This window comes from Blennius ocellaris (genome assembly GCF_963422515.1).
Source record: "Blennius ocellaris genome assembly, chromosome: 1".
NCBI classification, from domain to species: Eukaryota; Metazoa; Chordata; class Actinopteri; order Blenniiformes; family Blenniidae; genus Blennius; species Blennius ocellaris.
Window position 1 is genome coordinate 19,000,398 of NC_137650.1, and position 23,950 is coordinate 19,024,347.

General features: G+C 41.5%; 1 protein-coding gene across 1 annotated transcript in view; it reads left to right on the forward strand.

Annotated features, from left to right (window-relative positions):
• The window catches only part of ush2a (Usher syndrome 2A (autosomal recessive, mild)), a gene marked incomplete at its 3' end in the record, with an annotated part of 194,350 nt that overhangs the window by 162,550 nt on the left and 7,850 nt on the right, over nucleotides 1-23,950 (forward strand). The window contains exons 70-80 of the mRNA XM_080520729.1: nucleotides 1-24; nucleotides 3,271-3,488; nucleotides 4,159-4,295; nucleotides 17,328-17,409; nucleotides 17,513-17,658; nucleotides 18,042-18,383; nucleotides 18,601-18,962; nucleotides 19,063-19,432; nucleotides 19,680-19,961; nucleotides 20,073-20,242; nucleotides 20,763-21,093. The exon at nucleotides 1-24 is cut by the window's left edge and continues 139 nt beyond it. Of these exons, the coding sequence (XP_080376855.1) occupies nucleotides 1-24; nucleotides 3,271-3,488; nucleotides 4,159-4,295; nucleotides 17,328-17,409; nucleotides 17,513-17,658; nucleotides 18,042-18,383; nucleotides 18,601-18,962; nucleotides 19,063-19,432; nucleotides 19,680-19,961; nucleotides 20,073-20,242; nucleotides 20,763-21,093 (2,464 nt within the window). The remainder of the gene's footprint in view (nucleotides 25-3,270; nucleotides 3,489-4,158; nucleotides 4,296-17,327; nucleotides 17,410-17,512; nucleotides 17,659-18,041; nucleotides 18,384-18,600; nucleotides 18,963-19,062; nucleotides 19,433-19,679; nucleotides 19,962-20,072; nucleotides 20,243-20,762; nucleotides 21,094-23,950) is intronic.

The following is a 23,950-nucleotide window of genomic DNA, read 5'->3' on the forward strand; positions in this document are numbered from 1 at the left end:
CATCACCTCATATCATATATACAGGTACCATAGTTATAACGTTTCTACTCAACAATGCAATTCCAGTCATTTGAATTACTCCAAAAATGTTTTTAAAAAAAGAGTCATTTGGTGATGATGTTCATTTACTGACTTATACAGATTTATATGCGCAATACAACTTGATTTCAACAAGATATTTTGAAAAATACTATATTTATAATGCCTTCCAACTGGGAACTTTCTGCATTACTTGATCTCTGTGCAGCGTGACACAACTTCTGTCAAAAATCACTTTCGTCACAGAGGGATGCCTCTGAAAAGTGGTGTGGCACTAGTGTAGGACGGCCCCTGATCAGTCAGACTGCTGTATCTAATGTAAATTAAGGGTTACATGAATTTGCAGCAACCTCCGATGAAATAGCTAAGAAAAAAAAAAATCTTTGTTCGTGCTATCGGTATGATACAGTCATCAATAAACAATAACCCAAGTGTATAATTTGTCATCAGGTTTACTTTTTCAACTGTATTAAATATTTCCACAGGGTTGTTTCTGCTCCTACTACACTAATTACATGTTCTTCTGGGACGTTGACAGTCAGTTGATAGTCAAGCTGGTGTAAGACCGATTCTCGTATTGATAGAATTGCATTCCGAGGAGTGGAAGTCCTATATTTATTTGGCGGATTCAGAAACATGACTTAATGCTGCCATGGTATATTATTGTTATATCTAAAGTTATGTGTAAAGTATCTAATGTTAGAAAATAGAACATTGAATTGATTACCGTAATGACAAGCAAACTTATACACTACGTAGATTTGATGTCTCTAAACATATAGGGTGATTTTGAGGACACTATAACATTGTTATAGTGTCCTCAAAATGCCTAAGTAGTATATCACAAATGAACACATATATTCTGTACATATATATGGTATACATACTTAACTTAGTATACAGAAATATAGGGAAGATTTAGAGATGAGTCTTGAGCTAAACGTCTTTGTACTTTGTGAATGTGTATCTGTGCGTGTGTGTAGTAATGCATGCTGAAGGTCGTGGTCTGCTTGTTGACCAAAGAGTTTGTGATCTGTATGCAGGGTCAGACCAGACTAAGCCCTTTAAGTCCTCAGGAAACACACATTAGCATAGCAGCGCACTCACACTCACACACACACACACACACACACACACACACACACACACACACACACACACACACACACACGCACACACACACACACACACACTGACACATTTGGCCTGATCAGACTGAGGCAGACAGGGACTTGGATAAAACAGGAAAATCTCTCTCTCTCTCGTACACACACCTGAAACCCATCGTAATCACAGACAAATGGGCTTACCAAGGCATCAGGGTGCTTGCATCAGCCAATGACCCACACACAATGTTTAAGGCGTGATGTTCCATTTTTAATTTTGATTCCACACAAACTTAAGGTCTATCACTACGAGGTAAGGTTTGATCAAAGCTAACCAAAGTCAGTGTCCATGCTTTGTCTCGTGTGATTGTGACAATCTGAACTGTATCTGCGTCAAAGATCTGGACTTTCAAAGAAACACAGAAAGACAAAGGCAGGGATACATTTGGTGATTTTGGCCTCTCAGGTGAAAGATGATCAATTGTGTTTGTGGTCTGACAGTCCTACAGTGAGAGGAATGCTTGGAGGGCCATTCTCATGATGAGAGCCTATGATTACATTCTACATTCTACTTATAATCAATATAAACTTATGCAACAATGTAAGTGAAACTGTCGCTACACTACCGGTTTATCTTTCTTACTAAATGGAGCTTATGAATATTATGCCATCGAGCCTTCTGTCATTCCTACGTTTAAAAAATCCACATTGCAAATTACAGGAACATGAACAAAGCTCTAAGTTTAAGCACAGTCAGGAGACTTGAGATGCAACATGGGAGTCAGTACTGCCTTGTTCGAGGAGCATGTGTTCATGGCATAAGCTGCAGCAACTCATAATTAGTTGGTGGGGGGCGCAAAATATGCAAATGAGAAACAATCTTTTCAAATGCATGGTTTTGGTCAACACTTGTGTGACACTTAGAAAACCAAGCAAAATTGAGCTAAATAATCTGAAGCTTATTCCTCGTCATTTTTTAATTAGTAAAAAATAAATTGAGATGGTTTTGAGAAAGCATAATGGCTTGGAGACTATTTTGTAAAAAAGAGTTGTGCATTTTTTTTTTCTATCATTACTCTTTTTTTTATGTGTGATACTCATAAATCATGAACCATGTGTGCAAGGCCCTGTGACTACCACATGGAAACTGTAAATGTTTCCAGATATTTTGAATTGTTCACGTATGTCACAGTCTAGTGACCTGTGGTATAAATGATACAGGACAATGCTCCTGCTCTTTTGTCACCTTTATATGTAAGGCTTTAATAAGTGTTAGCACTACAATAATCTAAAGAGTACATTTATCCCAGAACACTATGGAATTGCTTGAGTTGTCTTCCTAATGTCTGACATGTCATTTAATTCCATTCATAACTCCACTTGTTTACATGTATGATCTGATTTCAGACTAAATTAATTATTTGTAGTATTTCCACTGTCATTAGGCATGATGGGACTGTTTTTATTTTATTCCTATTACCTACTGGCTCAAATATAGTAGGAATAATAAGTTTACACAACAAGGAAAAAAACATGCATTTTTTTACACAGATACAAACAGAGCAAGTTGCACAAACTTGAATTTGTGCCGATAGAAATTAGTTACATTAGTTTTCAAACAATGTTTTCTCACACCATTGAACATTCCAGCAAAACTGTGCTTGCCGACATGCTTCATCTATCACAACAACATGACTTTAGAGTAAAATAGTCCAACATGCCTGTAATCCATTTGAAAACATTATGCTATCATACTTTCACACCTTTGGCAGCAGAGATCTGGTTCTTTGGAGCAACTCAAATTTGAATACAGACTCATGTGATTTGAAGATAATTGTGTCCTGTTTTAATCTACATCACCCAAAAGTTTTTGGAAAGCAGTGCACTGAAAACATCAATGTAAGACCTGTTCTTAATTGATTTTTATACAGTCCTAAATTGCAAATTGAAAACTTTGATGGTCTCTTGCTTATGGAAACAAATTTGCTGCATTGTGTGCCATTTTGAAATGTGTCAAAATATATTCCTACATTTTTATGGATGCCATATTTCAATGTTCTATTTGATTTTAGCCATATGAAATAAACTGTATTAAATAGTGAATTCAAGTATGCATTTTCTTCAGACGTCCATTAGGAACGGAGGAGGAGCTGCTGGTTTTCATCTGGTCCACTGGGCGCCTTGAATTTGTTGATGCAAGCCCTTCTCTGCGGCCCTTCGCCTACTTCCAGTACAGGGTCCGGGCCCACAACTCCAAAGGCTCAGTACTGAGCCAATGGGCTTTAGGGCAGACATTAGAGGCAAAACCACAGGACATGGCTCCTCCCATTGTTACACCCTCTGGTAAGTACTCTTAGGCCCCGTTTACACGACAACGAATACGAGTATATCCGCAAAACTTTCTTCACTTCCGGGGGGGGTCTGTTGACACGACACCCGTGTTCGGATCCACTGTATCCGCAAAATTTTTATACAGGTTCCTGAGGTGGATAGATTATTTCACGGTCACGATTCCCACCTGTAGAAACTGCCGGAGGCCATGGAGTTCTGTTACTGCGCATTTGCACATCTCCCCCTCCCTCCTCTTCCTTCTGCTCATGCACTAGTAAACAAATTTGGTGGACCCGTAGTGGTAGGACTCACGGTCCGTATTCTAGTTTTGTCATCTATATCAGTAGTTTTATAGTTCAGACTCACCCCTGATAACATCCGATGCGTCATCAGTCCATATGGATGTCGGCTTCTCTCCATTTTCTTCATGTTTTTGGCATATTGTTCTCTGCACACGTCTGTGTCGTTTCACAACAAAATCAAGCAACAGCGCCCTCCCATGGCCCGGCATGATAACTACATTGTCAGTGTGTCCACTGCTGCAGTGTAAACGCACTCCATTTTTTTTTACGGATTAGGTGTTGTCACATAAAACGTTGTCGTGTAAATGGGCCTTAGACAATTGAACACTGGCACATTTGAAATGTTCTCATACTGTAACACATGCTATTTACTTGGATAGGTGCGTTCTCAGTTCACCTGAAGTGGAATGAACCAGGGCTCCCCAATGGTCTCATTTCCCACTATAGACTGGTTTATAAGAAGCACAAACAGGATCCAACACTCAACTCAACTACTGTCACTGCTCTCACTGTCCAGGTAAATGTGCACACACACACACACACACACACACACACACACACACACACACACACACACACACACACACACACACACACACACACACACACACACACACACACACACACACACACACACACACACACACAGACACACAGACATACAGCGATTACTGGATGATGCAAGGGCAATCACATCTCCAATCACAGGTTAGGTTTCTTCACCATTGTTCAGGTTTCTATACACTGAAAGGAATGAAAACAGATGCAACAATCTGAACTGATATGGAACAATGTATCTACAAAGCAGTCAATGGGTATAGCATTTAGACACTTTAAAAACTTAAGAAGCCTATAATAATTACTTGACAGGTTCAGTGAGTATGTGCATGCCTGTTTGTGCATGCTGGTCTATTGTCGTGTGTGAAAAAGTGTAGACTCTACCTGTGGTTCTGATGCCATCTGTTTGCCAGCAAGGGGCCTAAAAACACACACATATATACCCGCACAAACACACCCTTCCCACGGCCTCATATTCTCTCGGGCCTTCCCCACAACCCTCGGCTAGTTCTACAACACTTGCAAAAAAAATCTACAACAGTATGAAGAAATGCTATATGCACATGCAGTGACAGACGTGTACCATCTTAACGGCTGCCATCTACACTGAAAATGAATCAGCATCTCAGTAAGCAGTATAAGTATACTATACGTTAACTGAAAGTTGCAGTGAGTCATTGGCGAACTCTCTGCACAGCAATGCCAAACCGTTAAGTGTCTGGATTTATATTATTAACTTACAATACACTGTGTTGCTTGATTCCCTTTAAAAAGAAAAACTTGATCTATCTCTGACTGCATTAAACCACAGAAGACCAAGCAAAGCCTGACGAAAGAGAGTAGTGTAATTCAAACAAAAGAAAAATAGATTTGGCGGTGTAGGTAAGGCAGAATATAAAAGCAAGAATAAATGAAATAAGAACGAGGAGGGAAAAAAAATGAACAAGAGGGGGTGAGACAGAGTGATAGATGGGGAAAGAGTGAGTAGGGCGCAACAGAAACAAGAGGTAGAAGTGTAGATCTATATTCTGTCCATACGTGTGGCCTCTTCTCCCTTTGTGACCTTTGGCTTGTCACTCATAATTAATACAAGATGTAAATGGAGACCTTTCACCTTCTCATTGATATGGAAGACTCTGTTTGTTTGTGTGTGTGTGTGTGTGTGTGTGTGTGTGTGTGTGTGTGTGTGTGTGTGTGTGTGTGTGTGTGTGTGTGTGTGTGTGTGTGTGTGTGTGTGTGTGTGTGTGTGTGTGTGTGTGTGTGTGTGTGTGTGTGTGTGTGTGTGTGTGTGGAGAGAGGCTCATTGACATGGCATAGACTCATTTCAGTGGCGCTCATTTGTCATGCACTTGCCTTTGCCACATGCACTGCGTTGTTTAGCAATTGACAAAGAAAGTGTAAATGGGAGACTAAGTTCTCAGGCTATTAGGAAAGAGTAGCCTTTTTAAAGAACTGTTGAACAATTGTACTTAGACTTTGCATAGGTTAAGAATGATTTTAACCAGAATGGCCTTAGTTTAAAGACTTGTGTATTGCTGATGTTTTATGTGGTATTATTGGCAACAATTTGATATATTAAAAAAAAAGAAAAAAAAAGGAAAAAAAAAAATATATATATATATTGTTTTGTTTTTTAACTAGCTTTTCAGTCTATTTGTTTGAGACTATAAGAAATATATGCCTTTCTTCATATGGAATGCTGGTGGTATACTTTATGATGTAAGTGACTCCGTTTGGTAACTTCCACCTTGTGTCGAGTACAAATGTGATATGAGGGACAGAAAGAAATCAGCACAAATTAGGGCTGCCAAAATTGATGCATTAACATAGAATAATCCATCATAATGATTAATCTGATTTTAATGTAATTAACCCATTTGCAGTGCAGAATGGCTCAAGTTTGTTTAAGTTGAGTTCCCGAGTTGATCCAGTAGAGACGTTTCTGTTGGAGTGGTGCTCAGCTCATTCAGGAGCTCATGACAAGGTGGAACTGCTGACTTGCAAATATCTCCTGCAACTACTGTTCCCAGTTGCATCATTGTAAATAAGAAGTGGTCATCTATCCTCTGTTACTCAACAAGTTACTCTTAGCAAAAAGTTTTTAGTTTACATGAACTGTTAAAGGTATTTAGTAAACACTTTAAAGTGCATATGTATTCCCTTCTTTTGAGTCAGGCTGCTCATGCACAATGGGACATGATTAATATAGATTAAAAATGAATTATATTTAATCATGATTAATTAAAATTAATCCACAGCAACCCTGTTATTAATCTTATAAAATGTTATTAATTTGTCAGCACTAGTACTAAAAACAGAGGCGTCAAACATTGGCTACTGGTTGATAGCAGTTGCCAGCGATTCCAGGAACAGACAGACCTATCTGTACACTGCCTGGAGTGATTGGTGGAGAATTCAAGATGGCTGCTAGTTAGATTCCCTGTATGCTTACCATTAACCAAGCCAAGAAAAATCAAGGAATATATCTTGCCCTCTACTTCTGTAAGTTGAATTGGTTGCGCTATATGAAAGTTCGAACCCAACGGATGATATCCCTTTCGGAGATCTCTGGATATTTGGGCACATTTGATTTTGAGAACAACGGGGGGGGTTTTTGTGTGTGTGAGGACTTTTTCTGTTGTTTTCACTTTTCGAGTTTATGTGACCAGAAAACACACACACACAAAATAAACACATATTATCTGAAGACATGGAAAAAGTTAAAAAGGGATATAGGAATGTCTTTCAGTTTCGACAAGTGTGGTTGAATGGTATCAAAGAGAGACAGATGTGGTTCCTGTAGAGGTAGCAACACTCGGGGCAGTGGCCCCCACACTAGGAGAGTGACTGCAGCAGAGCACAGGAACAACATTTGAAGCCTCAGTCCAGAACAGTAAGTGAGCAAGAGGAATTACAATTGCAAGATGAAAGTACTCACAGCCAGGTCGTGTCATCAGCTGTTTCTCTTCTTATTTTTAGTCAAAAAGGGCATAAGAATATAATAATGAGAACTTCAAAACATAAACCAATCCATCTTAACTTAGCTAATACGTACTTCCTCATCACATACCGAACTTTTTCTCTTTTGTTTTCAGTCTTCCACCGTGCTGCCATAACAAATTTCAGTTTTGCGCGCGTGCGTGCGTGTGTGTGTGTGTGTGTGCGCACGCGCGGGTGTGTGTGCATATGTGTGGATGTGTATTGATCTCAGGCTGGGCTGGGAACCCTGCTCTGTGCTGCTCAGCTTGGCTGATTAATGGGGTCGTCATGGCAATCGGACGGAATGAGGGTATGAAGCGCAGGCGGCCAGCCTCACTAGACCCCTGCACGCCGCCTGGAACCCGCACATACACACACGCATACAGACACAAATTTACTTTTCATGCCTTACACATTTTTGACAGACAAGCTAGTCACTCAATCCTGTTGGGCTGTCTTACTTCTGCAATACTTTTCTCACTTCATGTTGCTCTTAATTATTTTCTCTCAAATCTGTCATCACATTTTAACCATTTTTTTCGACACGGCATTTTGTTTATTTTGCACGAGCCTCTTCGGCTCTTTGCCACTTAAGCCAAGTCCACATAGTTTTCGCCTCTTTTTTCTGATAATACTCTTTACCACATTTTGACTCTTCTTGGGGTTTTTTTGTTTTTGTTTTTGTTTTGTTTTTGATCTTTTTTTAGCCTTTTCTTCTGTACTTTCTTCAGTCCCTACTGGCTTCCCTTCAGTGTCACATTTTCAGTCTTGCTCCATGCTCTCCTGATTTCCACATCCACCCCACATATCTGAATGTCATCACCTCCCTCTATTCCATTTGCCCTCCTCTGTCCAGTTCTACCACCTTCCTTTACCTCAGCCACACTTTAACCCTCTTCCACCAGTCTCTCTTCATCCCATGTCTCATCCCTTATTCCTCGCGCACGCAGTTCCCTCTTCCATTTACTTCTCTTTTCTCGACATCGTTCTTGCCTCTCTCTTTTTTCAACCTCTTGTGTTTCCCTGCATACCACCTCCCTCTGCCTCCTCCTTTACTCTGCTGTCCTTTCCTCCCTCCCTTGGCTCTTCCAGATGTTACACTGTGGCCCTTGGGATCGCTGGTGAAGGGAGACCTTGTGTGTGCGCGAGTGGCGAGTGTGTGTTCTTCTGCGTGCATACATATGTCTGAATATGGCTGCATGTGCCTGTGTGCATGCATAACATTTTTGTTTGTGACTGTAAGTGCAACAGTGTGTGTGTGTGTGTGTGTGTGTGTGTGTGTGTGTGTGTGTGTGTGTGTGTGTGTGTGTGTGTGTGTGTGTGTGTGTGTGTGTGTGTGTGTGTGTGTGTGTGTGTGTGTGTGTGTGTGTGTGTGTGTGTGTGTGTGTGTGTGTGTGTGTGTGTGTGTGTGTGCGCGCGCGCTGTATTAATACATCCCATTGATCAGAGCAGGACCCCTGACAGTCATCATCCCTGAGAACCATCTGGCCGACGCCTGACGCTCCCTCACCCAAACAGAAGCTGACACCCTATTAATCTGCAACCACCATGCATACATACATGTGCGTGTGTGTAAGTGTGTGAGTGTGTGAGTGTGTGTGTGTGTGTGTGTGTGTGTGTGTGTGTGTGTGTGTGTGTGTGTGTGTGTGTGTGTGTGTGTGTGTGTGTGTGTGTGCGTGTGCGGACGAGTGAGAGCATGTGGAAGAGACTGTGTGGAAAAGGTTACGTGTGGTGTGTGCGGTAACATTTATGCTATGTTGTCTGTGTATGTGTTTATGTGTGCCTGTGCACTGAATCCAAACTGTGCACACACATACTAACGTGTACACGCACCACTCTGCCATCCGCCAACAACAGCCGGCGCTGAAGGGAGCTGAAGGGTGCTTGGAAATTAAGGTTATTACACAAATTGAGCCATATGGTCTAAATATTTCAGAGCTGAAATTTACTAGGCAATAAAAATGGCCCCTACCTCGGTAATGGTGTAAATTACAGCTTAACCACCAGCGCTAATGATGTCCTTCTGTACGCCCCGTAACCAACCGTACATGAAGGACACATTGTTTAAAAAATACCCCAGGAAAAGCAAAAGAGAGAGAGGGGGAAGAGGGAGAGAAACAAAGAAGGGATGAGGAAAGAGGGGGATGGATGAAGTAACAGAAGTGAGGGAGAAGTAAAAGTGGTGATGGAAGTGTAGGGTGGAAATAAGAGAGACGAGAAAGAAAAGAGGGGCCGTGATTAATATAGGGAGTGGAGATACAGAGAGAGAGAGAGAGAGAGAGAGCTAGCAGCATGTTTACAATCTGTTAGTTTACCATTAAGAGCCCGTCAGAGAGTGTGGGACAGCAAGGGCCAGCCGGCAAACTGTGTCTGTAAGCGCGCGTGTGTGTGTGTGTGTGGTGGTGGTGGTGCGGGCGTGTGTGGGGGTCACGCACCCATTGGGCCGCAGGAGTAGTAGTGCAGTAGAAGGGCGTGTAGGGTTAGACGTGCTATCAGAATGCATAGTGTGTTTGTCTGCACCCATGTTGAATGATTAGGCTGGGTCACAAAAGTAATGGAGTTAAATGCACAGTGAAGCACATACTGCGAATATAGATTTGACTGGTTATACTTAATCACTTATGATTTAGCTACGATATGTAATGACGCCAACAAAGTGGTTGCTGTCTTGTCTGCAATGCAGAGATGTGAGAAGCATATTGTGAAGTGTCTGTGGGGTTGGGCTTCCTTTTCACTTCAAACCTACCTTCATTCTTCACAGCTTTACACCCAAAAGCTGCTTTCATCCTTCCTCAGAGATTCAATTCAACTTTTTTTTATATAGCACCACATACAACCCAATCATGACGAGGTGTTTTTGTCAGAAAGAAACCCAACAAATCACTAATGATTGGACAGCAACACAGTTGGTGCAAAATTGTTTGCACACCCATGATGATGAGCTCCTCATTCCCAACATCCCAAAGTTGCAACTGTTGGACAGAGACCTTGTAACTGTAGATGCTATTTGAGTCCAGTCAAGTCATAATGTGGAAGAAATGTTGAAATTGGAGCTTTCTGACAAAGTGTGTTACTCCCATTTACATATCAGAATATGCAACAGCGGTTGCATAAATGGACGGACAGGTGAAGCAATACTACGACAAAGTGTAAAGCTTAAAAACCTTTACCAGGAGTCCAAAAGAGTGTTAAAAACTATCCTCACACAGTTACATTACCATATGCCTAACTTTTTACAGAGTTCAGAGGCGAATAAAATTACTCATTTAGCATATCAGAAAGTCAACACTAACACAAACATCAACATCGTACAACACCCAGAAGCCACACGTGTCTAGAATTAAATTGTTTCTACAATGAACATGAGCTCATGAGAACAACATGCATTGAACAGCAATAAAAATATTATGTAAAACAATGTTTATTAAACTGGCTGAATATCCCAGAATACCAGAAGTTAAGACAATGTCAGGCCACCAATCCAGCCATTTAAAAACAGATGATTTTTTACAATGTAACTGGAGGAAGAGCCTCTAAAATTACCTGAAATGTTTGTGTTTGTGTTAGTGTCCATATTTAATTATATTTATTTTTCATGAGAATTATTTGTTACAACACACATACACACACCACATGTCTGTTAATAATTTTAGCATTTTGATGACAGACAACTTTTTTTCATCTTTTTTTTTTTTACTTTTTATTTATTTACTTGGATCTCAATTTCTGCTCCAGTGTCTCCAGTGGTTGGCGTAAAGCATGGCTGATGGTGCTGTAATGGTGTGGGTGATATTCTCGCTCCACATCAAACTTCTCAATATCAGTTGAGCAAGTGTGATACACCCGATTTTGCAGGATACCACACCAAGTCACATCATTGTTCTTCTGCTTGAGACCTCGGTGCATTAGAGCACCATTTGGATGTGTTGCGACAGGAGATTTGCATCATGGATGTGCAGCAGCTGTGTGATCTATCATGTCAATCTGACATTGACGCGTTGTATAATCGATGCCTTGACAAAAGGCAGCTCTTAAGACTGAGATGCTCCAACATGCATTTAGTAAGGTGTCCATTTGTTGTGGTGGTTGAGTGCAAATTTCAGTGTGCAGATGTTTGTATGTGAGCAAAGCAAATAGAAATGCTGATCATGAGATGGAAACTTGGTTGCTTAACAATAGCTACCGCATTACTTGTTGCTCTTAACCCTGCACTGGTTATTATTCTACTGAACCAGCGACGAGAGGGAGTGGAGGAAGCAATGTGGGCAGAGGAGGAATAGCAAGGCTTTGCCCTTGCTCTCGGTGACACCCTTTAACAAATGAGAGAGACAAAGGAGTGGCGGAAAGAGAGAAATGCAGAGCTGAGTGCACAGAGGGTGAGGAGAGAGGGATGAGGAGGTTAAAAGAAGAGGAGAGGACAGGTGAAGAGAGGAAGGAAGGATTAGAGGAGAGGATAAGGAGACTCAGATGCAGAGTTTGTTAGGCCCTCGGCCTATCAAACCCTCTTAGTTAGAGGTCTCCAACTCTGATTGGAGGACTCTCAGCATTCTGCATAAACAGCCAAATAATCAGACTGCAACACTCCCTCTTCTCCTCACTGCAATCTTTCTCTTTGTCTCCTCATTTTTTTTGTCAACTCCTCCCTCTTGCACTGCATCCCGCTCCTTCTTCCCTCCATTGCTGCTTTTTCTGTCTGGGTTGCTGTGCCACCACGTCAAATTACAGTTTTTATGTTACACTCTTCCACCATCGTTGGCCCCTTCATTCCCTCTTCTTCTTGGTCCCTCTTTAAAGTTAGTGTTTGTATTCTCACACTTTCTCTTCTCGCCTCTGCATTCTTGCTGTCGCTCTCGAACACACCCTCTTCCTCTCAGTAATGACAGGTTGTGTGTTATTGTGCGTCTGTCTGTGAAGGGCCACACCATTCAGTGTAGTGCTCTCTACTCGTCATCATCTTTTGAGGAATGCTGAGAGTCTATGAGTGTGAGAATAAAAGAGTGTGAGAAAGAAAAGCGTATATTTGTGATCAGTGAATCCATTCAGCTTTGGAAGAAAGTATCTGGGTGTGTGATTTGTAACTGAATCCTCGTGTTTGTGTTGGAAGTGAGCAATATTTAGTTTTTAGGAGACCATCCTGCTTTTCTGAGGCTGTCTCACAGCCTGGACATAAATGTGGAGTCTTTGTGTTTTGCAGTCGGCTTTATGACCATCGACTGGTGGTGAAGAAATTAAAGATGATAAAGACATTAAAAACATGTCACTTGGATCTAAAGGATTCATTGCTTAACAACTCGTAGCTACTTTTAATGCCGGTTATTAACGTCATTTACTTCTGACCTTAAAAGTTTCTAAAAATCTGATTTTCAGTTTTATTTAGACAGTTTACAACACAGTGGCTATTGTCCTGAAATGTTTTTATGTGCAATTTTAGCTCATAGACTCATACTAATAATCACTTTTTCAGTTTTTGATTTCATGTGTTTAATTAGTCATGAATAATAATACTAATTTTTTAAGTAAATTTGAGTGTGTGTGTGTGTGTGTGTGTGTGTGTGTGTGTGTGTGTGTGTGTGTGTGTATATATATATATATATATATATATATATATATATATATACATACACACACACACTCAAATTTATATATATATATATATATATATACACGCATACACACACACACACACACACACACACACACACTTGAATATGCTGTTCCTGGGGTCTCAAGCTGCCAAAGCCAATCATAGAAGCCGGTGTGAAGTGGGCATGCCTGTTCCAGACCCCTGCAGTCCCTCTCTACATCTGTGCTGGCCACAGACAAAATGCATGCCTAATGGCAGTCTGTGTGTTTCTTTGTGCATGTGTATATGTGTCGCACGAGTGTCTGTATGTGTCAGGGTCTGTCTAAAGCGCCCTGACTAGCAGGGACACCCATGCAGGGCATTTGCAAACAGACACAACAGACACAGGGCAATTGTTCCAATAGCATTGAATTAGGCATGCACAAATAAATATGCACGCTCACACACACGCGCGCACACACACACACAAACTTGGCTTGAGAGCTTGGCATGGGGTGCATGAGAGCAGCGTGCAGTGCACTGGCTCACCTCAGAAACCTCTGAAAACAATTACTGCTCTCACAGGGCTGGTCAGGGCACAGCTTGTACTAATAGACTGAACAATCAAATCAAGTTGAATTGAATCGACTTTTATTGAATTGAATCAAACGGAGATGTATTGTTGTTTCTGATTATGGCACGTTTCATTACACAGTGAAAATAACTAAGACATATAAGAAAAGGTTGTCCTGGGCCGTCTTTCCAAGCAGCTAAACATTTTCCCCAAGAAACTCCACGACTCGGGATCCTCAAGTGCATAAAATGTATTTGGGTACTTCATTTTGTGAATCTAGAAAAAAAAAATACAAAGCAATGTTTTACCGTCTGAAAACAGACAAACTGAAATCTAGAAGTCCATAAAGAAATCCATTGTACTCACAGATACTGCCATTGCAGAATAAAAAAGTGAATCTTGCTACTATATTATCTGTTCTGGACTTAATACAACGTAGCAGAGGGGCCAGAGAGGGGCCAGAGAGGGTCTGTGTAGAGAAACTTCCCAAAGGCGAACCAGTTGGTCCCAATTCACCTGTCATTAGGCATGGTGCTTTCATGCACTTATTTTACTTCTACCTGTGTGTGAGTTGTGAGTGCGTGCGTGCGTGCGTATTTTAAGAAAGACAAAGAGAGAGAACCAAACATGTGTATGTGCATGCATGTGTGTAGCCGTATGCTAATGTTGGTCTGTCTCTTTCTCTCTGCGGGGCCCAGTGCCGGGGCCTTTGTGAGATAATCAGCATAATTCTTTTGACAAATACACATGGTTATTCTTAATTAGTATCACACACTGTCCCCCGGCTGCACCATGCCTCTATACCTGAATATCACACACACACACACACACACACACACACACACACACACACACACACACACACACACACACACACACACACACACACACACACACACACACACACACACACACACACACCAATGTACGCACCCACATTCACACACACTTCGAGGGACACATGGGCACAGGGCTGGACACTTTCAGATGGGGGCTTGTTAGGATACATGCAAACGCACACACATAAACACAGATTTCTGTTTATGTGCAAAGGGTGTATGTGAGAACGTATACACTGACCCTTTTTATATAGGCTACACATGCACAGTCCAGAGGACGCCTGGTGGAGCTCAGCTCTCACACCAAAGAGTAGACAGAATGAGGAAATAAAAGATTGAATAGATTGCCTCCTTGCCCTCAATGCTAAGTTGTGTTGAACCGTGTAAGATCCGAGAGCTCTTTAATGTATAAATTAGCAAGACCTTTTCCTGTCTCCTCTCTTTCCATATCATTGTGTCTCTCACTCTCACTCTCTCTCTCTCTCTCTCTCTCTCTCTCTCTCTCTCTCTCTTTCTCTTTCTCTTTCTCTTTCTCTCTCTCTTTCTCTGTCTTGTTTACACTCCTTCCTATCCCTCTTTTTCTCTTGACTTCTTGCTCCTCCTCTGTTCTTTTACATTTTGTATGAATAACTGGGGACTTTGATCATCTACACACACATATGCATATACTCACATTGAATCTACATTGACACGAACCCTTTCCTTTCATATTATCATACGTTGTGGCTCCTCACAAGATCTTCACAGGTTGGCCATTCTCTTTCATTTCAAAAAAGGTTTGACAGAGAAACCCACCATTTATTCAAACCATTTTTTTTTTTTGCTGGTTTAGCCCGTTATATGTATCCAAAACACTCAGCTCTACCTATTGGAAGGTCAAATGTTATTAAAAGTGCAATATTTATTATGGAAACTTCACAAGTACAAGGCAGTGATACACAATTTAGTCTTTAGGATCCTGTGTCAAGATTATTTCAAGGAGCAACATTGGCGGGAATTTATCTTGAAAGTCTTCTATTCACGTTGGGCTTCGTCTGCTAGTTTTTTTGTATGTATTTTGTCTCTGCCTACATAATTCTTAATATGTCCCTTAAAAGACACAATGAAAGTGTTTGTTTTTGTGTGTGAGTGTGTATTTGCACAACATGTGTCTCCCTTAATGTGTATGTATGGGAGAGAAATAGTTATTGAGGGAGCTGTTAATGTAATGTAATAGTTGTGTGTTTCAGTGTTACACTGTTTGATTACAGCCAGTCTACGTGCCTGTGTGTGTGAATTTCACAGCACTTGATCGTCAAGTGTGTGTGTGATGTAGCGAACAGGCCGTTAATGTGGTGTGTTTCAGTGATAAAGTGTTTGAATGTATTGCCATCTAGAGGCATGTAGCAGAGTCTCCATGCTCCTATAAAATCTGCCAGCGCCAGATGCTGCTATTGACAATGTGCATATGTTAACCGCTTTATAGGCCACATGCCTCACATATTTCACTGGCTTTTAAGGTAGAGAGATCTCTCATTCCCGCTCACTTAATCTGTCTCTCCCTTTTGCCACATCTATCTTTTTTTTTCTCCCCCACTTTAGCTTTCTCCTCTCTCTCTCTTTTTTGCTTCACTCAATCCCTCTCTGTCTTGCTCTTTCTCTCCCCTCCCTCTGTCTTTCCTTTTTTATTTGCTTCATCAGTTATTATCTCACTCCCCTATTACTTTTTTTCACCCTTTTCAAACTATCTGCCCTACATTGCCTTACTTACTAATACTTCATTTAATTCCACCCTTGTTCCCTTTGTCTTTTTTCTCCCTCCCTCCACTCTCCTCCCTCTATCTTTCACCATCCTTTCCCCACCCTTTCTTGCTGTGTCCCTCCCTCTCTCTGTCTAGTGAGAAGTGGTGTGATTTGCAGGAGGATTTAGCTTGTGTCTAGGGGCTTATTAATCCTATTTTACTGTGGATGAAAAATATGTTGGCTTCCAGACATGAAAACATTGAATACATGCTTTCTGGTTGTTGTTCAGACAGTTCATCCTTGGTGCCACGCTACGGTGATTTGTTAGGGTTTTCATTTGATTCAGTTTGAATTGGGGTCTTTTTGATCCTCTTGCCATTGCATTGAAGTGGTTTACCAGTTAATCTCTTTACATATGCTTGGTTATGTGAAAGCAAACAGTCCTGAACAGACAGTTTTTGTCACTGCAGACTCCACGCTTGAAAGAAACATAGCCTGTGTTGTACAATTCACACGGATACGTTCTCACACTCGGAGAAACATCACTGTCATGGCTGCTTCAAAGCTCTCAGTCTTAAGCAAACACAATCAAACAGGCGATGCTACATGCTGGAACTGGGTACTCCCCAACTACCATGTCATTGCACGCCAGGGCCTTTTGTGTCTCTTATCAATTAGTAAATGGTGTTCCTGCTGTAACACACACAGACACACACGTGCACACAAACACACACACACACTGCCCCTATGTGTGCCAGGATGTTGGGCTGGGTCCCACTGCCTAAAGCTACTGGCAGACACCCTGAGCCTGTGCCTGTGTTTGTGTGTGTGATATGAAAGGGTGCATGTGTGACATAAACACTCAATCTGGAAGCTTTGAATTCGCCCATGAGGGACAGCCGTCTGCCTGCCAGTGCCTCTCAGTCTCTGCCACTTCTCTGGTGTCTACTTACTTTACCGTGACTGAGTCTGTATGTTAAAATGTTGATATCACAAATCCCCTGTTATGTCATCTTAGCTTGCCGTTGTGTGAATGTACATTTTTATTCCTCTTTTTAATAAGTAACAAACAGCTTTGTATCCATACAGGAGGTTTGTGTAACTAATTTTCTCTTGCTTTATTCTCTTGTTTTGGCACTCGACCCACTTTCCTGTTAACGGTGGCAGTTTGATGCCTTTTTTACTGTCACCCAGTCATTCTTTTGTCTTAAGCCCTTCTTCCTCTCCTATGTCACCCCATCATTTTGTTATTCTTTCAATTCCCTTTATTTCTTCTTTCTCTGTATCACCTTTTGTTCTTTTTCATTCTTTAAGGGTTCTGTCCGAGAGGCACCAGTCTACGGCCTTGAACCCTACAGCCAGTACAGCCTGTGTGTGGAAGCTGTGAACACGGCAGGTAGGATGATGATAACGAGTCACTCATTTTAAACATCAACAGGAAGTGTTTAAAGCACAGCTTCTGGACGTCGACTGACTCTCAGGAGTTGTTCATTCTTCAGGCAGTGTGTCCAGTCTGTGGGTGGATGTTAGGACCCTGGAGGCCTCTCCGGCCGGCCTGGCCAACTTCACAGTGGAGCAGAGAGAGCGGGGCAGGGCATTACTGCTCAGCTGGGATCAGCCTCATGCACCAAATGGAGTCATCATGGTACAAACAATACACACTATAAAATCACTGAACACAGATTCAAAGATGTGATCCTGTTTAGCAGTGGAAGACAGTTTAGTAACAGCAGGTAGATAATTTATAGACAAATACATTTCCCACAAAGCCAATTCCAGAAACAGTTGATTAGATTGGAACAGCTTTTTACATATCCTATTTTTTCACATATTTTCAGACAGATTCCAAACAGCTACTTTCCCACATCTAAAGATTCTTTTATCAACCATACTCTAGCTGCTTACAAGACACACACACCCATTGCTCATCTTTATCTTTCTGCTGTCATCATCATAGTTTACCTTAACCCACCTGTAATACCCGAGTTCCCCCTTCTTTCTTACTTCTTTCCTTCATCCTCTTTCCAGATGTATAACGTCTACAGTGAGGGAAACCTGGAGTTCAGTGGGCTCTCACGCAGTTTTCTGTTTCGTCGTTTAGAGCCATGGACCATTTACTCTCTCACTCTTGAAGCTTGCACCGCAGCAGGCTGCACACATACGCCTCCTCAGTACATCACCACAGCAGCAGCAGCACCTGCTGCCCAGCCGCCTCCCACGCCTCTCTTCATTGGGGCGGACCATGTGTCTCTTACCTGGGGCCCTCCCTCCCAGCCCAATGGGCCAATTGAAGAATATTACCTGTTTGGGAGAAGTCTGGATGAAGAGCCGTGGGGAAGGAGTAACGAGAAGGACATCAAACAAGGGAAAGTAGGTGACAATAAAAATGCAATTCTGAACATTTCTGACAATTGACTCATTTGGAGTTTCGCCAGTTATATCCAGATGCTACACATATAAGCAAAACCTTTTCTCATTCTTTGTTTGCTCTAATGTTATGAAGACAGAAACCTCAAATGGATCAAATAAATAAAAATAGATATTTCATTAAAGCATTACTTTTAATCGTTCACATCGTCTCCAACAGGTGCTCTTCCAGGAAACCTCCCCACAACAAGCTGAACCCCTCTCCTACACAGTTACTGGTTTGCGTCCTTGGACAGAGTACGAGTTCAGTGTTTGTACTCACAACCCGGCAGGACACACCTGCAGCCCCTGGATAAGTCTGACAACAAAACAAGCCCCCCCTCGAGGCCTCGCCCCTCCAGCACTGAGTCATCTTCAAGGCCGGCCCAGTGAGGTCAAAGTTTCCTGGAGTCCTCCCCTCCAGCCTAATGGGGTTCTTCAGTCCTACCGGATTCAGAGAAACAATGTCAGCTTCTCATTCAGTTTTGACCCGACTGTGCTCAACTACACAGATGAAGACCTATTGCCATTTTCAACATACAGGTACTCTGTTTTATTGTTTTGTATTAACAGCTATTGTTCCCAAACCCCTTTTAAACGAGGAAAACAAATCTTTTTTTTTTTTTTTTTATTCTCACCTTAGCTACTCGGTGATAGCCTGTACGTCAGAGGGATGCGTCACCAGTCCTCACACAAACATCACGACTCTTGAAGCTCCTCCTGCCACAGTGGAGCCTCCCACAGTGACCTCGATCACATCTGACAGTGTTACAGTTTCCTGGAGTAAACCAACAATGCAAAGTGGAGAAGTGACGACATATGTGCTGAAAGTGAACAATGAAGAAGTTTATCGTGGGAAAGCTCTACATAAGGTGGTGTCGGATCTGCAGCCACATACGTCATATCAGCTGCTCCTATTGGTTTGCACTAATGGTGGGTGCACAACCAGCATCAGTCGGTCCGTCGTAACTGAGGAGGCTCCGCCCACTGAGCTGCAAGCCCCAACTCTAAAGGTGTCTTTGTTTGTGTGCATTGCGAGTAAACCTTTTATGTTGTATGTGCCATTAGTAAATTTGAGATGTCAGTCCCAACATGTGTGAAAACATTTACTTTAATAATTATATTTCAAACTTCGCTTTTTGGGTTTTTTTTCCGAGTTATCATAATTTGGTTGATATTTGTTTAAATGTATATCTTGACTATATCAAAAGCCTCAGAAAATCTTCTTTATGTGACATTGAGCTTCTTCTTTTTTCAAAGGTTACTGGCCCAGAGTCAGTTGAGGTCAGCTGGAGACCCCCAAAGCACCCCAATGGCATCATCACTGGCTATGAACTCCGTAGAGATGGTGAAGTTATCTATGTTGGCACAGATTCTTATTACCACGACTTTACACTTCTTCCAAGCAAGGAGTACAGCTATGTGGTCAGGGCCAACAACAGCAGAGGTGCAGTGAGCAGCACAACAGCCTCAGCAAAAACTCACCCATCAGCTCCTTCTGGGGTGGGTCTTCCCACACTAACGCCTTTGGGACCAACCCAGGTATGTCATTCTTTGGCTTTATGCCTTAGATCTTTCACATGCCTCCTAAAAGTTGTTGCTGAGCCTTTCTTTTGCTGTGTGCCATTGTTTTTTGGGGTTTTTTTTTACCAGGTGATGGTAGAGTGGCCGACTCCTGCCCGCCCTAATGGGGACATTGTGAGTTACACGGTGTATCAAAGAGATCCCGTCCAGCTTACCATCAGCAGCAATGTGTTCACCCCAGTAGACAGTGCCTTTTCTGACAGACACATAACTCTGCACAGGCTCACTCCCTACCACAGGTCAGTCATCCACATTTAACAGCCTGTTCTGGTTCAAATTCCCTGTATATTGTGTGTAATCAATATTAAAAGCTATATACTGTATATGGAAACTATGAGCTGAAGGAAGACATACCAATGAACAAATGTAATGAAGGTAAGAGTGCCATCTCTTGGTGACAGAAACTTACAGATGTGAAGAGAATTTACTGTTGGTTTTGCTGATGCAGTCTTATTGTATAAAGTGGCAATATAGAAATGTTGTTAATTCTGAAAAAAAAAGGCATTTCTAAACTTTTCTCTTTGTTCCAAATTTAAATTTTGTTTTAAAATGGACAAAATAATATTTGAATTCCTCTGAAAGAAAGGTAAAATTAATTTTGACACAAGAATTATATGAAATTAAATTTTTGTAGAGTTTCTATGCAAACTGTTATGTCAAAGTTGTTTGAAGCACTTCTTTGCAAAACACGTTGTTCTTGTTGTTGTTTTTTTTAATCAGTTATTCCTGACAGATATTTGCCTCTGTGTGTATGTACAGGTATGAGATGAGGTTGGAGGCTTGCACAGTGCTTGGGTGCTCTTCCAGTGACTGGGCATCTATACTCACGCTGGAGGCTCCCCCTTCTGGTCAGACAGCGCCACTGCTAGACCTCCAACCTGACGGTCACACCAGCCTTCACACCAGCTTTCTACTCACCTGGTCTCCTCCAGCTCAGCCAAATGGCAGAATCCTTCATTATGAGGTTCACCGCAGGCTGGATCAAAACACCGAGATCCACAGAAGTGATGCAACAACTGTGGTCTGCAAGAATACCTCGACTACATGCAAAGATCATGGACTCCAGCCGTACACTGCATACCAGTACCAGGTATAACAGCATGTACAATTTAGTGTACAGTAGTAGTACTAGCATATAATTGTATTTGTAAACTATTTTTCTTTTTTTATATCAACAAAAGTGATGTATCCACATTTGAAGGACTGGGAAGCCTTTGAGGCTCTAAACATTTTGGAATAGTTTGATTAACACCACAGATCATTAACAGGTTTACATGTTCTAGTGAACTTTCATATCGCTTTACTTTTTAGTGAAAAAGAAAACTTGTGTTCTTTTGGATGTCAAGTTTAAAAGCTAAAAATTTGAAAACTATATTACCAATATGAAAGTTTCCAATACTGTAACAGAAGCGTTGTCTGCAACAGACATGCAAACATTGTTTTGTTTTTTTTACTGTGAAACTCATTTACAGATTAGACCAATAGGCCTGACACATCCGAGGATGCATCAACTAATATGGCATCTATACTTTTCACACACACACACACACACACACACACACACACACACACACACACACAAACACACACAAGTCCAATCATCAGGCGAGTGTTAAATGGAGCGGTCCATATTCATGCTGCTGTGTTGTGCATTGGTACACTAATTGACAGGTTAGCCCTTTGGAAGCAACAATAACATTAGCATTCCTGCCTGTCAGACATATGAGCTGAGGCCAGAGAACCGGTATAATTGATTGAGTTTGCCTGATTGTGGTGCCGTCTTTATTTACGAGGGTCCTAATTTATGACATGAGGAGGGAGGGAGGGAGGAGCTTTGGGAGATGACGAGCGGGCAACAGAGCCATAAATCACTGGGCCCTCTGAGCACCCCACTTCCTGATTACCAGCCAGCCAATCGAATTAACTGTTAGCCTCCTTGGTAACAGAGCTTGTATTGGAAAGACCTTTTAATGGTGACCGCTACACGTCCCCTGAGGATTTGCCAATAGGGGATGGGGGGGGGGGGTTACATAGACAACGTGGCATTATGTGTGTGTTGACTATGACCAGTGGTCACATGTGTTTGTGTGTGCTTGTAAACGTATGCGAGTGTGTCTGTGCGGGACAGCATAGAAACTTGTATACACTCATGGATATTTCAATTAAAGTTATTTCACATATGACTTCTCGCTGTTGTAAAACACTAAGTGATGTTTTCTCAGTTTGTATATCGATCTTACAATCAGTGGACCTGCCCACTTACCTGCCTGTTTGTCTTTACATCTGTCAGCCTGACTTTATTTTTATTTAGCTGTTAATCTGTCTGCCATCCACTCCGGCCCCCATCCTCACGCTCTCTGCTTTTCAGGCGTACACAAGGACGAGTCAGTTCGGCTAGCGCACCACAGCACAGAGAGAGAAATCATATTAGGCTAATTACACTGGGTCATAAGCGCCTATTGACAGCTTTATGCTTAGTTTTAATTACTGCCCACTTTCACACAACTTAGCCCCTTCACCTCAAGTAGATGCACCCGCCAAGTAGATGGATTGGCCTATCAGAGCACTCGCATCCTGTCCGCAGTCCAACCATCCAATAAAAACCCTTAAATACTGTCTGGAAGTTTCCTGAAGTCGTTTGTTGCCATGGCGGCTCATTTGCTTCCATGGAAGCTAACGGGGTGTATTTTTATTTTGTGTCTAATAAGCCAAATCATGGCCCAATGGGAGAGGAGTGGGCAGGAGAGGAGAGAAAGCAGTAAAATGTCTGTAGATGATATAATGGCGACGAGATGAATTCTACCTTTTAGCACTGGATCAAGGGCAAGGTGAACTGGCCTGACTTTAGCTTTGAACTTTTTTCTCTCTCTTCTCTCTATGTGGCACAAACTTCTTAATCAAGACCAAAATCTTGCGTCACATTCAGGCTTTAACTGTGTTGCTATCGGGGGGGAGAACATGTCTGTTGCTGGGTGGAACTGTTTTATTGCTGCAGTTAATAATTTTAGTTGACAGCACGAGTAATTTTAATTAAAACTGTTTAATGCAACAAGTCACGTTACAGCTCCTGTGCAGGATGTACCTGTGGTGCAAAAAAAATCTTCCTCCGCTGCTGCTGCTGCTGCTGTGTGCTTTTGTTTCTCTGCTTTCTTAATAGGCATTCCATATGCTCAAACTCTAAAAGTATTTGTCACAAGTTAATGCTGACAAAGCAGAAAGTTCAATTTATGATTATCATAATAGAAATGTTCTGTCCTGTCATTTTCACAGCTTAAGCAATAATTCACATCAACATTTGAACTTACTTTATTACAGTGAAGTCAAGAAACCTGGATGACCACTTTACATTTGTGTGTCATCTTATCAGGACTTCACCCTTTTCACGAGGCAGATTCAGGTTTTTATATTTTTCTTAATGCTTTAGTCTAATATAACTCTCGGAATTCAATCTTAGGTAATAACTCTTGGTCGTCCAGTAATTTCAGATTTTGTTCCTTTACCCAGCTCAAATATTATTCATGAAGTTCTTTGAAGAGCTTGTTGGATGTAGGAATCCAGCCTCTGAAAACTGCAGCGTTTGAGATTGAATTCACCCACAATTACGACGCGGTTTCATTATTGCATCCGGTTTGCACAAAGTAAGGATAACATGTAAGGTTTAACAAGTATGGAAGTAACAAATGACAAATACTCACATTACTGTTGAAATTTTGCGGTCGTATTTTCCCCAAGTATGTTTTTTCTTAGTATGTATTTTCACTTGTTGTTAAATACAATAACAAACTTCACTCTACTTAGCACCTGGGTTGATACTTAGAACACCCTTATATTGATAAATATATTTTTGACAATTGAATCAGTATTTTTGTCATCTGTATTAGGTTTCTGTATTAGGTGTATTCTATTAAGATGATTTTTCCTACTTTGAAACCACTTTGTTTACAACT